Genomic DNA, 23,474 nt, shown 5'->3' on the forward strand with positions numbered 1-23,474 from the left:
GCTCTTGCTGAATGGGAGAGACCAGAATTTCATTTATTTATTTTTAAATTTTTTATAGGGATACAGCGCAGAGTAGGCCCTCTGGCCTATCAAAGCGTGCCGCCCAGCAATCCCCTGATTTAATTCTAGCTTAATCATGGGACAATTCACAGTGACCAATTAACCTACCAACAGGTACACCTTTGGACTGTAGGGGAAACCACAGCACTCAGGGGAAACCCACGCGGTCCCAGGGAGGACATACAAACTCCTTACAGGCAGCAGCCTGTTCAGTTCCAGGAACTGAACACAGGCATCCGCTACTGTAAAGCGTCGTGCTAACTACCACGCCACCATGCTGCCCATGGTGGGAGAGAGTCCCAGGTTTCTACCCACAATGTGTATGTAAGTTTCAGCATTGACATGTAGCAAACCTGCCTGCAGCAAATATGCTACCTTTTGTTTTTCTGCTTGTCTCTGCAGAAGGTACACAGGAGGATGTGACACTGATGACAATGGTCGGAAGTGTTGTTAAGGGATTATTGATAAAATACTGGATCTGTTTCTGCACAGCCATGTTCTTCATCGTTAGCTTCAATGGCAGAGTCGTGGTCTACAAGATTCTCTACATCAAGCTGTTCCTTTTCTGCGTGGCTTTATATCAGGTAGGTCCATGCTCAGCACCTCTACACAACACACAAAGAAAGGTGCCAGCTCACTCCAGTCACAATGGTGGTCAGATCAGACTTCTCAAACAATAAAATCTATTCCCGAGCATAGAACCAAGTACTTAAACCATTCCTGGAATAATCATTACAAACACTGAGACCAGGGAATGCTTTTTTGGACTTGACCAGTACCTGGCCTGATGGGTTATTATAATTGATTCAATACTATTCCAGTAATTATTAGATTGGTATAAATCAGTCGTTCACAAAGAATGCTGAGGAAAGAGTTACTGGGTTATCAAGGATATAGACACTTGCAACACATACATAATGCTTCAGTAACTCAGCAGGTCTGGCAACATGTATGGAAAGGAATAACGCAATCAATAAAGAAAGGGTAGATAGATTATGAAAATTATTCTGGCTTCTTCACCCTTCCTCTCCAGACCTGGTTACATAATATAAAAATGGATAGTCATTTTTTTATAATTATATAAAGTGGAAAATGGTGGCCGAAGTGAATGCAGTTCCCTTGGAGGACGAGAAGAGGGAATTAATATTGGGCAATGAGGAAATGGCCGAGGCTTTGAATGACTATTTTGTGTCAGTCTTCATGGTGGAGGGCATGTCTAACATGCCAAAAGGAAATGATATGAATACGATGGGAGGTGAGGACTTCAATACAACAGTTATCACTAAAGAGGTAGTGCTGAGCAAATTTGTGGGCCAAAAGAAAGACAAGTCCCCTGGTCCTGATGGACTGCATCCCAAGGTACTGAAAGAAGTGGCAGAGGTTATAGTAGAGGCTTTGGGTTACCAAAATTCTCTGGACTCTGAATTGGAAGAAGGCGAATGTCATGCCAGTGTTCAAAAAAAGGATGTAGGCAAAAGGCAGGTAACTATAGGTCAGTTAGTTTAACATCTGTAGTTAGGAAAATGCGTGAAGCTATCATTAAAGAAGAAATAGCGAGACAGATGCAACATGGATTCAGCAAAGGCCAGTCCTGTTTGACAAACTTACTGGAGTTCTTTGAGGATATAACAAGTGCACTGGATAGAGGAGAACAGATGGATGTTATTTACTTGGATTTCCAGAAGGCCTTCGGTAAGGTGCTACATAAAAGTCTTATCCATAATGAAACACCCCGGATTCCTCGGCTGTGTGTCTAGGGAAGACAATCTCCGGCCCCACCAAACGTGTGAGTTTGAGGCGCGAGTCCCCTCCCCAAACCCCCTGTTTGTGTGGATGCTGTGTAATTCGCTTCCCTGTTACAAATTAATGCCCCGAAATAACAGACAGTACATCACATATGATTAAAGGAATTATATTTATGAATCTTAACTGAAGGGTTAGTAAAGAATAACAAAAAAAGGCCCATTCTAATGAAACAGTCAAATGTGCACAAGTTGGAGCTCATCTTGAACTTCCCTGTCACTCACGCACTGGGCCCTTGGTCAACGTGAAAGCACACACCACCTTCCGAATGTCGCTAGCAATCTATCTTGAACAAACGGGTCTCCCACCAGATTGTATGCTATGACCAGTTCTTCCCAGCGTCTTCTCTCTTCATCTCCTCTCGAACAAAAGCCCAAGACCAACCTTGTTGCATCTCACCAAGAAAACCTCCCCGCTAATTGGATGGCACACATTCCACACCATCCCTTATCTTCAACAATAACCCAGACAGGCCGAAAGCAGAACAAACAGCTCTTACAGAGCTGCTGAATGAAATACCTGCAGCATAACAGTAAAGATGTGAACCAGGGCACTACAATAAGACAAAGATGCACAGAGTTGGGGGTGATGTATTAGCATGGATGGAGAATTGGTTAACAAACAGAAAGCAGAGAGTTGGGATACATGCGTGTTACTCTGGTTGGTAATCAGTGGTGAATGGTGTGTCGCAGGGGTCAGTGCTGGGCTCGCAATTGTTCACGATATACATTAACAATCTGGAAGAGGGGACCCAGTGTAGTGTATCTAAGTTTGCTGATGACACTAAATTGAGTGGAAAAGCAAATTGTGAAGATACAGAGAGTCTGCAGAGAGATATAGATAGGTTAGGTGTGTGGGCAAGGGTCTGGAAGATGGAGTACAATGCTGGTAAATGTGAGGTCATCCACTTTGGAAGGAAAAATGGAAGATCAGATTGTTATTTAAATGGCAAAAAAATGCAGGATGCTGCAATACAGAAACACTTGGGATTGCTTGTGCATGAATCGCAAAAGGTTGGTTTGCAGGTGCAGCAGGCTATCAAAAAGGCAAATGGAATGTTGACCTTCATTGTTAGAGGAATTGAATTTAAGAGCGGGGGGTTATGCTGCAACTGTACAGGGTACTGGTGAGGCCAAATCAGGAGTATTGCATGCAGTTCTCCTTACTTGAGGAAGGATATGCTGGCTTTGCAGGCGGTGCAGCGGAGGTTCACCAGGTTGATTCCAGAGATGAAGGGGTTAGACTATGAGGAGAGATTGAGTCTCCAGGGACTGTAGTCACTGGAATTCAGAAGGATGAGGGGAGATTTTATAGAAGCATATAAAATTAGGAATGGGATAGATAAGATAGAGGCAAGAAAGTTGTTTCCACTGGTAGGTGAGACTAGAACTAGGGGACATAACCTCAAGCTTCAGGGGAATAAATTTAGGACGGAGATGAGGAGGAACTACTTTTCCCAAAGGGTGGTGAATCTGTGGAATTCTCTGCCCAATGAAGCAGTGGAGGCTGCCTCAGTAAATATATTTAAGACAAGGTTGGATAAATTTTTGCATAGTAGAGGAATTAAGGATTATGGGGAAAAGGCAGGTAGGTGGAGATGAGTCCATGATCAGATTATTGAATGGCAGAGCAGGCTCGACAGGCCAGATGGCCTACTTCTGCTCCTGTTTCTTTTGTTCGTATGTTCTTATGAGTCGATTTTTCGGGCCTTCATCGGAGTCTCATTCTGAAATGTCAATTCTATTTTGTGTTCTGTGGATGCTGCCCCCTGCTGAGTTCCTCCAGCATTTTGCATGTGTTCATCTGGATTTCCAGCACCTGCAGAATCTGTTGTGTTTCCAGACATAGGCAGTAAACCCAGCCATGGCGGGGTGGGGGGTGGGGGGCGGTGGGGGTATTTACTAAGTGAGACCGCAGGGGAAGTGGATAGCATCAACAGTGACACACTCAGTTACGTATGGCTTTGGGGATGGGGTTGATGAGTGGGATGGAGAAGGAGGTGAGGAGGGTTAGTGAGGGATGATTTGCCACAGCTCACCCACTGTAATTTATTCCCTCGTGTGGATGACAGATACATTATGACTGGTGGCGCCGGATCCTGAGGTACTTCTGGATTGCTGTTGTGTCTTATTCAATGGCAGTGCTCATCGCCATCTACATATACCAGTTTAAGACAGTATCCTGGCTCTTTCAGCGAACAATGGGAATGTCCGAGGACAGGTAGAGGACTAATCTTCCTTTATCTTATGCATGAAGTTGATATTGAAGTAGTTCAGTTCAGATGCTCGGTCCTTTTCTGCTAGGATTCCCCAAAAATTTTTCCCTTTTCTCTGCTCTCTTTAGCAGTTAAGATCCATCTACCTTTTTGGTTAACTCTTGGGCCCTTGCTGGATCCTCCTTCTGTAAAAACCTTAATGGTCATTGAAGTGCTGACTGTCAGGTTAAAGGTGCTTTATAAATGTACTGAAGAGAGCTCGCACATTGGTGGCTGCGGTGATCTGTCCCATTGCAGCCTCACAGGTGGTCTGGGTGGTGTTGGACTGCTGGGGTGGAATGGGGTGTCCAGGCACTAGACCCCCATCTCATCACACTGAGAACACCCATGCTAGAATCCAGAACAGCAACAACCTGCTGGTGGAACTCAGTGGGTCGAGCAGCTCCTGTGGGTTGGATGGAGAGGAATGAATTGTCATCGCTTTGGGTCAAAGCTGCAACCTGGAGTCCAGCAGAGCTGGCTGCCTGTTGGTTTCAGAGTCCGTACGATGTTTGGTAATGAGAAAGTACTCAGCAGGATTTAGAGGCCTAACTCGACTCCATTCCACGGCTTGCTCATGAACACCAGCACGTTGACTTTGGAAGGTCTTGCATTTCTGAAGCACCTTCAGCTTGGCATGTACTGTCTATGACAGGTTTGAATTGTTGTTGAGAAACGTGAGTCTTGTTCCATTTTCAGTTTGAAGGACCTGGGATTGGAGCAGTATGATACGGCCGAACTGTTTGCTAGTATCCTTCTTCCTTCAGCCTTCCTCCTGGCCTGCATCCTCCAGCTTCATTACTTCCACAATCCATTCCTCAGCCTGACTGATTTAAGGCATGTCAGTCCCAGCCAAGATAACATCATCTGCAGGTACTGTACATTTCTTCAGATCTTTGCTTGTGTATCAGCAATTGGTTTATTGTTATTACGTGCACTGAGGTACAGTGAATAATATCGTTTTGCATGCCGTCCATTACATCTTATCAGTACATTGAGGTAGCACAAATAACAGAATGCAGGATGAAGAGTGTCCATTTACAGAGAAACTGCATGGAGACAGACAACAAGGTGCAAGGGAATGACAAGGTAGATTGTGAGGTCAAGAGTCCATCTTGTTGTACAAAATATGGTACGGTACAACACTGTACCGTAATGTTATTACAGTGCCGCTGACCACCAGATGGGGTTCAATTCCTACTGCTGCCTACAAGGAGTTTGTACGTTCTCTCCATGACCACGTGGGTTTCCTCTGGGTGCTCCAGCTTCCTCCCACATTACAAAAAACTATGGTCAGGGTTAGTGAGTTGTGGGCATGCTATGTTGGCCCAGAGGTATGGCGATACTTGTGGGCTGCCCAACACAATCCTCGCTGATCTGATTTGGCGCAAACAAAGCATTTCACTTTGTGTCTCAATATATGTGCGATAAATAAAGCTAATCGTAAAAAAAGAGGTCCATTCAGTAGTCAGTGGGAGAGAAGCTATCCTTGAATCTAATGGTGCATGTTTTTTTTGGCTTTTCTGCCTCTTAGGAGGGATCTTTGATTAAACTGGCTGCTTTCCCAAGGCAAGAAAAAGTGAAGAGTCCATGGAGGGGAGGGTTATTTTAGAGTTGTACACAACTCTCTGCAACTTCCTATGGTTTTGGGTAGGGCAGTTGCCATACCAAGCCTTGATGTGTCCATATTGGTGATGGTCAGTGGATACATGCTAAATTTCTTTGGGCTCTGGAGGAACTAGAGATGCAAATGTGCTTTCTTAGCTATGGTGTCCATAAGTTTAGGCCAGGATGGGCTATTGGTGATGTTTACACTTACGAACTTGAAACTGTCAGACCACTCTACCTCAACATGATTGACACATCTTTATATTTGCTCAGTTAGAACAGTAGGGATGCCAGGCTGGATAGTTGAATGCTCCTCTTGCAGGACGTGGGAAGATAGGGAGACGTCCAGTGTCCCTGACGACTACACCTGTGGGAAATGCATCCAGCCATAACTTCTAATAATCTGCATTAAGGAGTTGGAGGTGGAACTGAATGAACTCCAGATCATTCGAGAGGCTGGGGGAGTGATAGACAGGACATATAGAGAGGTAGTTACACCCAAGGTGCTTGACACAGGAAATTGGGTGACAGTCAGGAAAGGAAAAGGGGTTACACAGTCATCCTGTGCTCATCCCATCAACCAAAGGTGTACCATTTTGGACACTGTCGGGTGAGATGACCTAGCTGAGGATGTTTCTGGCACTGAGTCTGGCTCTGTGACTCAGAAGGGAAGGGGAGAGAAGAGGCGAGCTATGGTGATAGGAGAGTCATTAGTTAGGGGGACAGAAAGGAGGTTCTGTGGATGAGAAAGAGAGTACCAGCTGGTATGTTGCCCCTGGATGCCAGCGTCTAAGACATCTCAGATCAAGTCCCCAGTATTCTTAAGTAGGAGAGTGAGCAGCTTGAGGTCATGGTTCACGTAGGAATCAATGACATAGGTAGGAAGATTGAGGAGGTTCTGCAAATGGAGTTCAGAGAGTTACGTGCAAAGTTAAAGGAAAGGACATCCAGGGTTGTGATTTCAAGATTGCTACCCATACCATGTGCTAGTAAGCCTAGAAATAGGAAGGTCATACAGTTTAACACATGGCTAAGGAGTTGGTGTAGGAGTGAGGGCTTCAGATATTTGGATGATTGGGCTCTTTTCCAGGGAAGGTGAGACCTATTCAGAAAAGATGACTTGCACCTGAACTGGAGAGGGACTAAGATCCTAGCGGGATGGTTTGCTAGTACTGCGGTGGGGAGGGGCGAAGGGTTAAACTAGAGTTGCAGGGGATGGGAACCAAAGCGACAGAACAGTTAGTGGAGAGGTTGTAGAGGCAGATGTTGGTAAGGCCTCAGTCAAAGTCAGGAATCAAAAGGTTGAGCATGGTGTGACTAGTGTCCCGAGCTGTGTATACTGTATTTCTTTTTTTTGGCGTGTGCCTGTGTGTGTGCGCATCTGTGTGTCCATGTGTGCATCTGCGATGATGTCTTTTTCATGGCTTTTACAAGGCGTGGAGCGAGAGAGAGAGAGAGACTGTGTGGTGTGCTACTCCTCACACAGATATTTTCGCAGTATTTTCCCTTTATTTTACGAGGTCGAGTTGGGATCTCAACACTCAATCCGGCACGGATGGAAAGTGTACTTCGGGAGCGGACCCGACTGGTTTCGAACCCGGGAACCTCTGCTCCCGGGTCCGGCACCGATGTCACTGCGCCACCAGCCGGCCCAACGTGTATACTGTATTTCAATGCAATAAGTATCATAGGAAAGGCAGGTGAGCTCAGGGCATGGGCTAACACATGGGATTATGATATTGTAGCCATTAGTGAAACTTGGTTGCAGGAGGGGCAGGTCTGGCACCTCAATATTCTGGGGTTGTGTTGTTTTAGACGTCATGGCACAGGAGGGGTTCAAGGAAAAGGGGTGGTGTTACTAGTCAGGGAAAATGTCACGCAGTGCTAGTCAGGATAGACTGGAGAAGTTGTTTAGTGAGGCATTATAGGTGAAACTGAGGAATAAGAAAGGTTTGACCTGTAATATGGGGCTATATTACAGACCACCTAACAGATCACAGGATTTAGAGCAAAAAATTTGTATAGTGATTGCAGACTGTTGCAAGAAACATAAGGTTGTTATAGCAGGTGATTTTAACTTTCCACATATTGACTAGGACTCCCATTTCCATAAAAGGATGAAATGGGATAGAGTTTGTCAAATGGGTTCAGGAAAATTTCCTTAATCAATATGCAGAAGTCCCAATGAGAGAGTGTGTGATACTTGATCTGCTGTTATGGAATGAGACAGAGCAGGTGACAGAAGCTTGTGTAGGGGACACTTTACATCTAGTGATCAAAATGCCGAAATTTTAAAAGTAAATATGCAAAAGATAGGTCTAGTCCGTGGGTTGAGATTCTAAATTGGAGAAAGGCCAGTTTTGATGGCATCAGAAAGGATCTGGCAAGTGTGGACTGGGTTAAGCTATTTCCTGGCAACGATGTACATGGTAAGTGCGAGGCCTTCAGAAGTGAAATTTTGAGAGTACAAAGCTTGTATATGACTTTCAGAATAAAAGGTAAAGATAACAGGTTTAGGTAACTTTGGCTTTCAAGAGATATTGAGGCTCTGGTTAAGAAAAAAAAAGGTGCATTGCAGGTATAGGCAGGTAGGAACAAATGGAGTCCTTATGGAAAATAAGAAATACAAGTGAACACTTAAGAAAGAAATTAGGAGGGCTAAAAGAAGGCATGAGGTTGCCCTAGTAGACAAGGTGAAGGAGAGTCCTAAGGGATTCTACAGATATGTTAAGAGTGAAAGGATTGCAAGGGACAAAATTGGTCCTTTGGAAGATCAAAATGGTAATCCATGTGTGGAGCCAAGAGATGGGGAAGACCTTAAATCAATTTTTTGCTTTTGTTTTTACTCGGGAGATGAGAACCGAGTCTATAGAAGTGAGGCAAGGTAGCATCAAGTTCATGGACCCTATACAGATTACAGAGGAGGAGCTGTTTGCTGTCTTGAGGCAAATTAGAGTGGATAAATCCCCAGGACCTGACAAGGTGTTCCTTTGGACCCTGTAGGAGGCAGGTGCAGAAATTGCAGGGGCCCTAGCAGAGATATTAAAATCATCCTTAGCGACAGGTGAGGTACCAAAGGGTTGGAGGATAGCCAATGTTGTTCCGCTGCTTAAGAAAGGCTCTAAAAATGAACCAGGAAATCATAGGCCAGTGAGCCTGACATCAGTAGTGGGAAAGTTATTGGAAGGTATTCTAAGTGACCAGATATACAAGTATTTGGATAGGCATGGACTGATTTGGGATAGTCAGCAAGGCTTCCTACATGATAGACAACGTCTAACCAATCTCACAGATGAAGTTACCAGGAGAGTTGATGAAGACAAATCAGCGGATGTTGTCTACATAGACTTTAGCAAGGTATTTGACAAGGTCCCACATGGGAGGTTGGTCAAGATGTTTCAGTCGCTTGGCAATCAAGATGAGGTATTAAATTTGTCAGAAAAGCCAGAGGGTGGTAATAGATGGTTGCCTCTCCGACTGGAGGTCTGTGACTAGTGGAGTGCCGCAGGGATCGGTGCTGGGTCCTTTGTTGTTTCTCATCTATACCAATAATCTGGATAATAATGTGCTCAACTGGATCAGCAAATTTGTGGATGACACCAAGATTGGGGATTTGTGGATTCATTCACTGGCATCTTTGGTGGAGGGGTGGTTGAGGCAGGTACAACTACAGGATTTAAAAAAACATTTATATAGATATATGGATAGGAAAGGGAAAAAGGACATGAGCCAAATGTAGGAAATTGGGATTAGCGTAGAGACACCTTGGTCAGCAAGGATGAGTTGAGCTGAAGGACATATTTTCATGCTGTATGGCTCTATGGCACTCTAAAAGCTGACCATCACTTTGCCTCCATAGATAGCTGAGTTCTTACAGCAGTTTGTAATTTGTACATTAAATGTGCCAGGGTCATTGGTATTTGATGAGAAAGTAGAGTATGCTGAAGCCCTTGAAAGGATGATTTAAATGCTGTGTTGATAAGTACATGGAAATAAAAGATTAAAAAGGATGAAAACACTTGGTTGAAGTGATTCATGACTTTCCTCACAGTATCAACTAAAAGGTAACTTCTAATCTCTTATATCTACACACTCTCCTGGTTCCAAGCCAATGACATTCTTCAAGGCAGCACCTACAGTAACACAATGATCAAGGGGACTTCAACCTTCTGATAGGTAGGGTAAGCCAGATGGCCAAAACTTGGCTTGAAGGATGAGTTCATAGACTATATTCAGAATATTCATTTGGAACAATGCCAATGAGGGAACAATCTACCCTGCATCTTCTCTTATACTTCACGAAATAGAATTGCAGCAAGTTTATGATACAGAAGGAGGGCATTCAACCCATCACGTTGGTGTTGGTCAGTAAAGTAAAATCCTGTCTTTCAGTACTGGGACATGGCCCTGCAGGCTACAGTTCTTCAACTGCACATCAAAGCGTAATGAGAGAGAGCTATGGATGGTGGTGAACAGAGTATGGTCTAGAATTGACTCAGACTTACACAAGATGGCACAAACAAAGTCCAAAGGCAAAATCCCAAACCGTTGTACTAGAAATTAAACTCCTACGATTGAGGACTGAGTGCTCAACCATGTAGTCTTTAAGTACAGACTTTCCATGAGGAAATGCGGCAGGCAATAATTGGCAGTCTAAGTCTTAAAGGGACAGCAGCAACTAGCCATACCCCAGGGAACTGGAGTGCCAAAACTTGAATGCCTGTTGCTGTTCCATTGGGACCATGACAAAAACCTCATCCTATGGCTGGCTCCTAATGGCACAGGGTGATCAGGAAGGTCCTCTATCAAGCTAGGGTCCCGGATGTCCCATGAAGGAATCCAGCTTCTTTCTTTTGGGCCATATCCCTCCCGATCCATGAGATACTGTTCAAAAGTTGCCGGACTGTGTAGGTGTAACAATTCTGGGAGGCAGAGGAAATTTGGGGTCTGGAGCCAAGGTGCTGGCACTCAAGGGCTTAAGGCTGGATATGTAGAATGTGGGGTGAATCTGCATAGAATTTGGGAGCTGGAGACAATAGATAACTGGGTTGATGTGTTGTGGGATTTTGAACATACTGATGTAATGAGGCCCAATTTGCTGGATTCAACTTTCATAAGAATATTTCTAGTTGACAGCCAGACTCGCTGACTGGAAAGAACTGCTGGTCCCTGTCTTCTCTGGCAGTTGGCCTGGTCTTCCTGTTGCCACGAATTGGCCAACAACATCTCTCTCACCTTAACCCATTTCTGGTGACACCTCTGGACCGGTTGGTCCCCCACCTCTGGTTCTTGTTCCGGGAACAGCAGAGGACGGTACCCAAATTAGCATTCAAAAGGGGTCTTCCAGATAGACGAACACTGAAGTATGTTTTGCGTAAGCTCCACCCAGATCCGTTTGTCACTCCAAGTGGTAGAGTTCTCCGAAGCTAGACATATGAGTCTAGGTCCTGGTTGACTCTCTCCATTTGCCCATTGTTCTGCGGATGGAACCCAGACAATGGACCAGCAGAGGCCCCAGTGAGCTCACAAGAGGCCTGCCAAAACCTAGAGGCAAACTGGGGACAGTGAGTTTAGCCAATGTCCAGGGAGAATCCTGAAGACATGCTGTAACATGAGCTTGGTGGTGTCCGAAGCCGATGGTAATTTGGAAAGGGGTATGAAGCAGCAGGCCTTGGATAATCAGTCTATGACCACCATGATTACTGTATCATACTGAGATACCAGAAGTCCACTGACAAATCCATGGAGATATGGGACCAAGGGTGAGTAGGAAAGGGGAGAGGTCGAAGCAGACCTTGAGGATGTGCTCGGAGTTCTTTATTTTGTGTGCAGACATCACACTCATTGCCGGATATCTTTAGTCATACCTGGCCACCAGTAATGCCTCTTGACAAACTCTAGGCTACCACTGCATGCCCGGCTCCTGATGTTACGGTTTACAGTTACCGTTCTATAGATTTTCTAAGTATACCCACAGAAAAAGAATCTCAGGGTTCTATGTGGTGACACGTATGTACTCTGATAATAAGTTTTACTTTGAACAGTGATCTTATTTATCCTCCCAAAGTCAGTGCCTTTCCATTGTCCAGCATCTATTTTTGTGACAAAGAAAAACTGGTCCCAGTGGGAGATGTGAATGGTTGAATAAACCAGATGCCAGACCTTCTTGGATGTAGTCCTCCATGGCTTATCTCTGGGGCTGATAGAGCTGTCCCTTGATGAGGACAAGTACCCGGAAGCAGTTCGATGGTGCAGTCATAGTCCCAGTGAGGTGGTGGAGTGGTGGCCACCTTCTTGTTGAAGACCTCCAGCAGGTCTGAATATTCTGGAGGTACTCAAGATGCACTGGTGTTGGTGGTGGCAGTCTCGGAAGTTATTTCGGGAGGTAACTCAGAAGGACCCCCTTTTAGAGGCATTTCTTTTGGCACTGGTTTGACCAGCCCAGAACAACACCAGTAGTCCAATTGACTCCAGGGTCGTGGATGAGCCAGAACAAGTGGTATTTCTGGGGAGCAAATGAGGTGAAGCTGGATTGATTCCACATGCTGGCAAAACTTGAGCTTGAATAAGGATGTGTGGTGGTTAATCTGCCCTGGCACCAAAAGTCTCCCATCCAGGGTCGTGGCAACGAGCCACTGGTTGACATGTGAAAGGGGAATTTTCAATCTTTTGGCCAGTCCAAGGCCCAAACTACCCCCCACCCCTGCACTGGAGTCAATAAAGGCATCTAGGGGATGTTTTCCCCATGAAGGTTACACGGGGAACACTATCTGGAGGGAGCTGAACCAGGAGTGAGGCTAGCAACTGTCACAGCCCTCCCTACGCTGGACGGTACTGGGAATTTCCCAGCGGCTTGGAACAAGAAGTCCAATAATGCCTGGGCTCTCCACAGTAAATGCAGCACCTCTCCCTTCTTGTCTCTATTTCACCTCGAGAGAGCATGGTCCGGTGTATTTGCATAGGCTCTTCAGAGGCTGGGATTGGCCCGCGGGATAGGAGAGGACAGAGGATAGTCAGGAGGAGAATCATTTTGGAATAATGCCCTTCGTCTGTCCCTTCTCCTTTCTGTTAATTAGTTATTGAGTCAATTTGTCTTTCTTTCTTTCTTTATCAATCTTTTTATTATTTAAAAGAAGTACATATATCCAAACAAGAGGAGGATTATCTCACATATCTATATCAATAACAATACATATAAAAGGTAACATAAACATTATCAAGATCATACATTCTCTATAAACAAAAACAAAAAATAATAAAAAAGAAAAAAATAAAAGAAAAAAAGGGGGACTGGGCAGCCCATATTGAGAGTAAAGTAAGAAAAAAGAAAAACTTTCTGATCAAATCCAAAGTTTTGAGAGAGTAACTGGGAGAGCAATAAATCAAACCATATGGAAATATTGAATAAAAGGTCTCCAGGTTTCTTCAAATTTAAAGGATGTATCAAATGTCCAAATTCTTATTTTCTCTAAACTTAGACAGGACATAATGGAGGAAAGCCAGTAGAAAACAGTAGGTGAATTAGAGTCCTTCCACTTAAGCAAAATGGCTCTCCTAACCAATAAAGTTGTAAATGCTGTCATCCGTTGAGCGGAAACAGGAACATATCCTGCTTCCAGTGGAATGATCCCAAAAATTGCTGTAGATAAATTTGGTTGTAGGTCCAAATTCAAAACTTTTGGTAAAGTTTTAAAGACATCTTTCCAAAAATTATCTATCTTGATACGAGACCAAAACATATGAGTTAAAGTAGCCACCTCAATATTACATCTGTCACAAATAGGATTAATATTAGGAGAAATATGGGCTAATTTATCCTTTGACATATGTGCCCGGTGTACTACCTTGAACTGTATCAAGGAATGACGGGCACAAATGGATGAGGTATTTACCAAATGAAAAGTTTTATCCCATTGATTATCTGAAAGTGACTCTCAAAATTCCAATTCCCACTCACCTTTAATCTATTTCTTCTATGTTATCTATATTTTCTGAATTTAGTAGGTTTTCTGGATATAAATCAAATTTGCACAAAAGTGAGTTATTTCCTATTAATAACTACTTGGATCAATACGATCAAATTCCTTTTAGTATTGCTAAAAATAACTTTACTTATCTTGGTATTAAAATTACCAAAAATTTTAAGGACCTGTATAAATATAACTTCCTTCCATTAATTGAATACACGCAACAAATACTTTCTAAATGGTCTCCTATGACATTATCTTTAATTGGTCGAATTAATGCTATTAAAATGATAGTGCTACCAAAGTTCTGATATGTGATCCAAGCAATCCCTTCTTTGTTCTGAAACTGTTTTTGATAGAACAGACTCTAAAATTTTATCTTATATTTGGAATAATAAAAATCCTAGATTGAGTAAACCTCTATTGCAGAAATTAAAAAAGCATGGTGGTATGGCTTTGCCAGATTTTAGAATGTATTATTGGACAATTAATATTCAAGATATTTCAGTTTGGATTCATTATTCAGACAAACATGATTGTCCTTTATGGGTGGATTTGGAGAAAAACTCGGTGAAGGGGTATTCTTTGGCCTCTTTACTGGGAGCTCCTCTTCCTTTTCTGCTTTCTAAGATTGGTAGTTGAGACCTCAATCCCGTTATTACACATACATTAAGAATTTGGTTTCAGTTTCATAGATTTTTGAGTTTAATAACTTTATTCTTTCTAGTAAAATCCATCTTAATAATTTTTTTAAACCATCAATTTCCAATCAGACCTTTTTAATTTGGAAAACCAAAGGAATAATAACTTTTTTGGATTTGTTTATGGAGGATAGTTTAATGTCTTTCACTCAGTGGACAAATGTGATTTATCTAATGCACACTTTTTTAGATATTTACAAATTAGGAATTTTTTACATAGTTTATTTCCAAATTTTCCCTCTGCTTATCCACCCAATATGATAGATACTCTTTTTCAGGTTAAACCATTTCAAAAAGGACTGATCGCTATAATTTATAAATGGTTATTGAATTTGCGAAAGGTATCTAACGATGAAATTAAAGGTGCGTGACTCAATTTGCCAAGTCTATAAGACTCTCTAGATTAGTGGTTCCCAACTTCTTTTAGCCCAATGCCCCCTTAAAGCACCTTCATACTTGCCAACTAGGCACAATATACTTTCCGGCACCCCCATAGTGTAAAAACATGTCTACCATCTTCTAATATGAGAAAAACGATTCTGCTTTAAATTTTTATTTATACAGCAGCTTCAATATCAATATGAGCTTGATGGTATTTAACAAGAGTCAAAATATCTGGTTCAAGTTGTGACAGCAAAAGCCTTAATTCCCTATGTGTAACAATGTCCAAGTGGTTTCTGTTTTTTGTGAGTATGTTGTTCGCTGTACTGAAGCCTCTTTCAACAAGGTAGGAGGATGGAAATGTAATGAAGAGCAGTTTGACTCTTGTCCAAAGGCCAGGAAACTTCGTATGACAATGTAGCCGCATACCACAAAAGCAGACATCTTTGAAAAGCATTTTTGCTTCTTCAGAATTAGAATCAGGTTTATTATCATCGGAATGTGTCATGGAAGTTGTTAATTTAGCAGCAGCAGTTCAATGTAATACATAATATAGAAGAAAAATAATAATCAATCAATTACAGTATACGTATATTAAATAGATTAAAAATCATGCAAAAAAACAGAAATAATATATATTAATAAAGTGAGGTAGTGTTCAAGGGTTCAATGTCCATTTAGGAATTGGATGGCAGAGGGGAAAAAGCTGTTTCTGAATCACTGAGTGTGTGCCTTCAGGCTTCTGTACCTCCTTCCTGATGGTAACAATGAGAAAAGGACATGCCCTGGGTGCTGGAGGTCCTTAATAATGGACGCTGCCTTTCTGAGACACCGCTCCTTGGAGATGTCTTGGGTACTTTGTAGGCTAGTGCCCAAGATGGAGCTGACTAGATTTACAACCCTCTGCAGCGTCTTTCAGTCCTGTGCAGTAACCACCCCCCCCCCATACCAGACAGTGATGCAGCGTGTCAGAATGCTCTCCACAGTACATCTGTATAATTTTTTGAGTGTATTTGTTGACGTACCAAATCTCTTCAAACTCCTAATGGAGTATAGTCGCTGTCTTGCCTTTTTTATAATTGCATCGATATGTTGGGACTAGGTTAGGTCGTCAGCGATCTTGACACCCAGGAACTTCAAACTGCTCACTCTCTCCACTTCTGATCCTTCTATGAGGATTGGTATGTGTTCCTTTGTCTTACCCTTCCTGAACTCCACAATCAGCTCTTTTGTCTTACTGATGTTGAGTGCCAGGTTGTTGCTGTGGCACCATTCCACTAGTTGGCATATCTCACTCCTGTATGCCCTCTCGTCACCACCTGAGATTCTACCAACGATGGTTGTATCGTCAGCAAATTTATAGATGGTATTTGAGCTATGCCTAGCCACACAGTCATGGGTATATAGAGAGTAGAGCAGTGGGCTAAGCACACACCCCCAAGATGCACCAGTGTTGATCGTCAGCGAGGAGATGTTATCACCAATCCATACAGATTGTGGTCTTCCAGTTAGGAAGTCAAGGATTCAATTGCAGAGGGAGATACAGAGGCCCAAAGGCCCAGGATTTGTAACTTCTCAATCAGGTTTGTGGGAATGATGGTATTAGCTATAGTTGATGAACAGCATCCTAACATAGCTGTTTGTGTTGTCCAGGTGGTTAAAGCTGTGTGAAGGGCCATTGAGATTGCATCTGCCATTGACCTATTGTGGAGATAGGCAAATTGTAATGGGTCCGGATCCTTGCTGAGGAAGGAGTTCAGTCTAGTCATGACAAACCTCTCAAAGCATTTCATCACTGTAGATGTGAGTACTACTGGGTGATAGTTATTAAGGCAGCTCACATTATTCTTCTTAGGCACTGGTATAATTGTTGCCTTTTTGAAGCAAGTGGGAACTTCCTCCCGTAGTAATGAGAGGTTGAAAATGTCCTTGAATGCTCCCGTTAGTTGGTTGGCACAGGTTTTCAGAGCCTTACCAGGTACTCCATCTGGACCTTCCACCTTAAGAGAGTACACTCTCTTTAACGACAGCCTAACATCGGCCTCTGAGGCAGATGTCACAGGGTCATCAGGTGCAGCAGGGATCTTCACAGATATTGTTGTGTTCTCCCTTTCAAAGTGTGCAGAAGAAGGCATTGAGTTCATCTGGTAGTGAAGCGTCACTGCCATTCATGCTAATGGGTTTCACTTTGTAGGAAGTAATTTCTTGCAAACCCTGCCAGAGTTGTCGTACATCTGATGTCACCTCCAACCTCATTCGAAATTGCCTCTTCACACTTGAAGTAGCCCTCCGCAAATCATACCTGGTTTTCTGGTACAGGCCTGGGTCGCCAGACTTGAATGCCACAGATCTAGCCTTCAGCAGATGACATATCCCCTTGGTTCATCCACGGCTTTTGGTTTGGGAATGTACAGTAAGTCTTTGTGGGCACACACTCATCCACACAGGTTTTAATGAAGTCGGTAACAACTGCAGCATACTCATCCAGGTTCAAAGATGAATCCCTGAATACATTCCAGTCCACCGATTCAAAGCAGTCCTGTAGACGCTCCTGTGCTTCCCTTGTCCATACCTTCTTGGTCCTCACTGCTGGTGCTGCAGTCTTCAGTCTCTGCCTATACTCAGGGAGTAGAAGTACAGCCAGGTGATTAGACTTTCCAAAGTGAGCGTGTGGCATATCATGGTAGGCATTCTTGATGGTGGTGTAGCAATGGTCCAGTGTGTTGTTTCCGCTGGTATTGCAAGTGACCTGTTGATGGTAATTGCTTAGTGATATTTTCAGACTGGCCTAGTTAAAATCGATGGTGAAGGCATTAGTGTGTGCTGTTTCATGCTTGTTGATCCCATTGCTCAGATCATCTAAAGCCTGATTGACATTGGCCTGAGATGGAATGTATCTGTCTGTCTCGGTACCATATCCGATGCGGATGTTGGTGACCATGGTTTTCCATATAGATCTATCCTTCGTTCTTTGGATGACTTCCATTTCCTCGATGTGTAGCCACCTGGCTATGCTTTTGATGAACATAAGCCGAGGTCTTCCTCTAGGTTTGCTCCCCTCAATCTTTCCAGAGAGCATGAGTTTTTCTAGCTCATCTTTCCGCATGATGTGTCCTTGGAATCTGAGTTGTCTTTCTCTTATTGTTGGTACGAGTGATCGAACTGCTTGGGCTCTTCTGAGAACTTCTTCATTTGATGTGTGTGTGGTCCGTGATACTTTTAACATTCTCCTGTAGAACCATAACTCAGCTGCTTCTAGTCTTTTTCTATTGCTGGGGAAATGGTCCAGCATTCACTTCCATAAGTCAGGATAGAATAAATGTAGCACTGCAGTATTCTGTTTTTAGTGTACATGTTCATCTTTCTGTCTGTTAATATGGTCTTCATTTTTTGGACAGCTTCTTTCGCCATTGCTACTCTGTGTTTGATATCTGTGGTCGCACCTGCCATTACTTGTTATTAGGCTGCCAAGATATCTGAATTTGTTGGCTTGTTTGATGTTCGTATTTCCGATCTTGATCACACATTGTGGGATGTTTGTCTTTCTGGAGACGACCATGCTTTCTGTTTTCTCAGTGTTGATTGAGAGGCCTCTGCGATTACTTTCTGCTGCCACTATAGTGAGTAGTTCTTGAAGTTTTGTTTCTGAGTCAGCTATTAGTACAATGTCATCAACATATCTCTTGTTATTTATATTATGCCCTCCAATTGTGAATCCTTTGATGTCTTTGATACTTCGCAAAATATTTTCACTATACAGGTTGAATAAGTCTGGTGAAAAGACACAACCTTGCCTGACTCCTCTCATGATATTTACATACTCACTCACTTCTCCTTCTATTCTGATGGATGCTGTCTGGTCCCAGTATAAGTTTCTTAAGAAATGTATATCTTTCCCATCTATGTCAAGATCTTGAACCATATCCAGAAGATATGGTGGAATGTATACTGCTACCAAAATGACCCTGGAGAACTCTCATGGTAGGTTAAAAGGATGGCACTTTACTGCTAGAATTTCCAGGTCTGGTGAGCAGAATTGGGACAGCACTGATATATTTGTGCACCAAGAAGAATTTATCATGAGGCATACTCCTCCACCTCTGCTTTTGAGAGACTCTATAGATTTATCCTGACGGTGTATAGTAAACCCATCGATCTGAATCGCTGCATCCGGTACAGAAAGGGTTAACCAGTATTCTGTGAAACAAAGGACACACGCGGTCCTAATGTCCCTCTGATTCAGCACCCTGGCTCTGAGATCATTGATCTTATTCACCAGACTCATCACACTGAATTTCAATTTTTTCGCTTGCAAGTTTTCTTCCTGTTCTTCCACTCTGCAAAGAAATGGGTTAATTCCCTAGTCTGAAATTTCCAGATTGTTCACATCCTTGATTGAAACTATAAATTACAATAAGTACACATAAATAAAGAAAATTAAATTAATTACGTAGAGCAAAAAGAAAGGCTGCAGACTTCCCCAGCAGAACCAGTCATCTCATGTTTCACGTGGCTGTATGATCCCTAGATATCCGTGTGATCACTTCTGCTCTGGAATCTTCACAGGCTCGCTAAGACCGATAGTAAGCGTAATCCTGGGAGCTGGATTGGCTTTAAAAAGTCTGTTATTGGACATACTTGGAATGAAGCATTTTTATTGCCTATCTGTGTACCATGGGGAAATAGACAAGATGTTGCCTTTTGTTTCAAATGATTACACTTGGAGTCCTTGACAACTGGCTAGATGGCTGATCCATTGCCTGTTTAAGAGGCTCATACTTTACTGGAGGGATTGGGCTTCTTCCGGCTCTAGATTGGCTTTGTAGGAATTCCCAAGGTTTGGCAAACACCTTGCACAGATCACAGCATCTGAGATTGAAGTCCAGTCATAATCTGAAAATTATTATTGGACCACAGCTTTTATGTGTTAATAAGACCCTCACCTGGTGAGGGTCTCGTGCCTGATTAAATTACAAGATGCAAGAGAGTAGCAGTAGATGGTTGCCTCTCTGACTGGAGGCCTATGACAAATGGTGTGCCACAGGGACCAGTGCTGGGCCTACTATTGCTTGTCAGTGATCTGCGTGATAATGCGATTAGCAGGATAAGCAAATTTGCGGGTAACACCAAGATTGGGGGTGTAGTGGAGATCAAGGGAGGCTATCACAGCTTGCAGCAGGATCTGAACAAGCTAGAGAAATGGACTGAAAAACGACAGATGAAATTTAATGCAGACAAGTGTGGGGTGTTAGACTCTGGAGGACAAACCAGGATAGGAGTTACAAAGTGTGTGGTACAGCACTGAGGCACACTAGAACAGAGGGATCTGGGAATACAGATTCATAATTCCTTGAAAGGGAAATCACAAGTAGATAGGATCGTAAAGAGAGTTTTTGGTACATTGGCCTTTATAAATCAAAATATTAAGTACAGGAGTTGGGATGTTATGTTGAAATTGTATAAGGCATAGGTGAGGCCTAATTGGAGTACTGTGTGCAGTTCTGGTCACCCATCTAATAAGAATGAAAGAGTGCAGAGAAATTTTACAAAGATGCTGCCAGGACTTGAGGACTTGAGTTATAGGGAAAAGTTAAACAGGTTAGAACTTTATTCCCAAGCCATAGGAGATTTAATAGAGGTATACAAAATAATGATGGTATAGATAGGGTAAATGAAAGCAGGATTTTTCCGCCGAGGTTGGGTGAGACTAGAACTAGAGATTATAGGTTAAGGATGAAAGATGAGCTGTTTAAGGGGAACATGAGGGGGAACTTCTTCACTCAAAGGGTGCCGAGAGTGTGGAGTGAGCTGCTAGTGAAAGTGGTGGATTTGGGTTCAATTTCAACATTAAAGAGAAATTTAGATAGGTACATGGACAGGAGGGGTATGGAGGACTATGGCCCGGATGCAGGTTGATGGGTCTAGACATAGACTGGGTGGACTCTATAAGAGTGAGCATACAGTAAATACATTGTCTGGTATTAACCCCTTCACATGATGCACCTGGGTGGGAGGTGGGGTGGTTCAAAGAAGAACAGGTGTGTCATGCCAACATGCTGACTAACAGCAAATCCCATCTCACCATCGGGTCATTGTCACAGGGCTGGTTCTGGTTGTATGCTGTCTGCTCTTTGCTCCATTACAAGAGTTGCTGTTCTTCAACAGTCGTGAAACACTTTGGAAAGAGAGGGAGGTTCTGAATGATACTGTGTAGGTGCAAGTCTTTCTCTTTCCCAGGGATTCAGTCTTCAGCTAGGACCTGACTTTTGTATTTCAAATACAAACTTCATCCACAATAAAATATAGAAAGAGCGCAAAATTCCTTACATTTCGTCATTTGGTTACTCAATTTAGTAGTGTCACCAGTGCTACTCATGTGGCCTCCTGGGGCAATGCACTCTCTTATTTTTGGAGGGGTTTCCTCCACTCCACCCACTCAGCCCCTCTATATCCAGTAGCAGAAGGAGCCTCTGTGGTCCTTCTCCACAGAACCATAGCATTGGCTGCACTGAGGTTTCAGTTCATTCCTCGGCACCTACTCCTGGAGCCTTGACTGTACCAGTCAACAGCATTCCCATACTAACCTCTCGCTTTGGTGAAAGACTAACATGGATCAAAAGGCATCTTTCACTGAGCTGATAGCTTTCCAGCAGAGTGTGAGTGTGAGTGTGAGTGTGTGTCTTGGGGACAGCCCGTAGATCAAATAATTCCCGGGGGAAATCCAGCTGTCTTCTGCCTCACGGTCAGATTGACATGGGTAAATGCCAATGTTGTTGGCTACATTTTAGTGTAATGGTTAACATAACGTTGTTACAGCACTATGAGCCAGGATGAAATACGCCATTGTCTGTAAGCCGTTGTATGTTCTCCCTGTGACTGCATAGGTTTCCTCCAAGTGCCCTAGTTTCCTCCCTCATTCCAAAGATGTATGGGTTGGCAGGCTAATTGATCACATGGGTATAACTGGGTGGCACGGGCTCGTTGGCTGGAAGGGCCAGTTACAATGCTGTTTCTCTAAATAAAATAAATAAACAACAAACACCACGATGATTTAAAAAAAATAATGTTTATCTTTATCTTACAGCATTAAAGTTCAAGCTAGGAGGCTGAGCAGGAGGTGAGCTCTAATATCGTCCTTCCTTCTGAAGTCACCAGTTATACTGTTTACTCTGCTTTATTCCTGAAGCTCACTTTCTCCATGTAGGGTGAGACACTTGATCCTTTATAGGCCATGGCCATTGATTGGTATTCTCGCATTCACAGCTATGTCAGAAGGTGCTGTATATAGGTCTCAGTCGAGAGACTTCAACACAGGGTCTGAGCTAACACTTCCCAGCAGTGCAGAGAATGGGATTACTTTGGGATCAGATCTGAAAAGCAAGTCCTCAGCTGCTGTTTGGAAGTGGACTTGATACCGTACTGTCAAGCATTCATGAACACAAGACCATGTGACATAGGAGCATAATTAAGCCATTCGGCCCATTGAGTTTGTTCTGCCATTGGATTCCATGCTCAGCCCCATTCTCCTGCTTCCTCCCGTAACCTTTAACACCTTTACTAATCAAGAACCTACAACTTGTGCCTTAAATATACCCAAGACTTAGTCTCCACAGACATCAGTGGCAATGAATTCCATAGATTCACCACCCTCTGGCGAAAAAAATTCCTTCTCATCTCTGTTCTAAAGTGCCATCCTTATATTTTGAGTCTGTAGCCTCTGATCCAAGACTTTCCCAAGATTGTACATCCAGTATTCGGTAGTTTTAATGAGATATCCACCGCCCCCCCCCCCCCATTCTTCTAAACTGCAGCAAGTACAAGCCTAGAGCCAGGAAACGCTCATACATTAACCCTTTCATTCCCAGGATCATTCTTGTAATCCTCCTCTGGACCCTCTCCAATGCCAGCACATTTTTTCTTAGATATAGGGCCCAAACTGTACACAATATTCGAAATGTAGACTGATCCATGTGTTATAAAATCTCAGCATTACATCCCTGCTTTAATATTCTAGTCCTTTCAAAGTTAATACCAACATCTTATTTGCCTTCTGTACTACTGACTCAACCTGCAAACTCTGTAACTAATGATTCTGTAGTTGATTATCATAAGAAATATTGCTACATTACAAAACCAATCAATCCATAAACTTAAGATAAAAGTAAAGAAATGAAGTTTTTTCAGAGACATTCCTGCTACTGTCAAGTCTGCTTTTCACTCTTCACAAATTTTATTTTCTTCCTTTTCAAATCTTTTTATTATTACTATTATCCAAGATTAACATGAGTACATTGAAGTAAGCAACACTTACAATGTCTCAAGAAAAAAAACATTATTTTAAAGATTGAAAAATTTTTGGTGATAATAAAAACATACCCTACTAAGCAAGAAAAAGTGGGGGAAAAAAACCATTAGGTGTTCAACCCCGGAGCCATGCATAATACAAAAAGCTTCTAAAGATAAACATCAAACTGCCCATAAATTTTATTTTATTAACCTACAGGATCTTGCCTGACACCTCTGGCAAGACCAGCATGTGTTGCCTGTCTGGTAGTGGTGAACTGCTGTCTGGAACCACTCCAGCTCTTGCGATAAAAGTGATAGTGACTGAAGAGTTGGGAAGTGTTGTCAAAAAAGCCCCATCGTTGTAAATGATTTCCAGTATTTTACTTTTTATTCAGAGATACAGCACAGTTACAG

General features: G+C 42.9%; 1 protein-coding gene across 2 annotated transcripts in view; it reads left to right on the top strand.

The window, feature by feature from the left end:
* LOC134342897 (piezo-type mechanosensitive ion channel component 2-like) overlaps window positions 1–23,474 on the top strand; it is a 240,104-nt gene that overhangs the window by 69,814 nt on the left and 146,816 nt on the right. For both annotated transcript variants that reach the window (XM_063041568.1, XM_063041569.1), the window contains exons 14-17: window positions 463–644; window positions 3,935–4,083; window positions 4,817–4,990; window positions 21,859–21,891. In XM_063041568.1, coding sequence (XP_062897638.1) covers window positions 463–644; window positions 3,935–4,083; window positions 4,817–4,990; window positions 21,859–21,891 — 538 coding nt within the window. The remainder of the gene's footprint in view (window positions 1–462; window positions 645–3,934; window positions 4,084–4,816; window positions 4,991–21,858; window positions 21,892–23,474) is intronic.

The sequence above is a fragment of the Mobula hypostoma genome, chromosome 2 (genome assembly GCF_963921235.1).
Source record: "Mobula hypostoma chromosome 2, sMobHyp1.1, whole genome shotgun sequence".
Lineage (NCBI taxonomy): Eukaryota > Metazoa > Chordata > Chondrichthyes > Myliobatiformes > Myliobatidae > Mobula > Mobula hypostoma.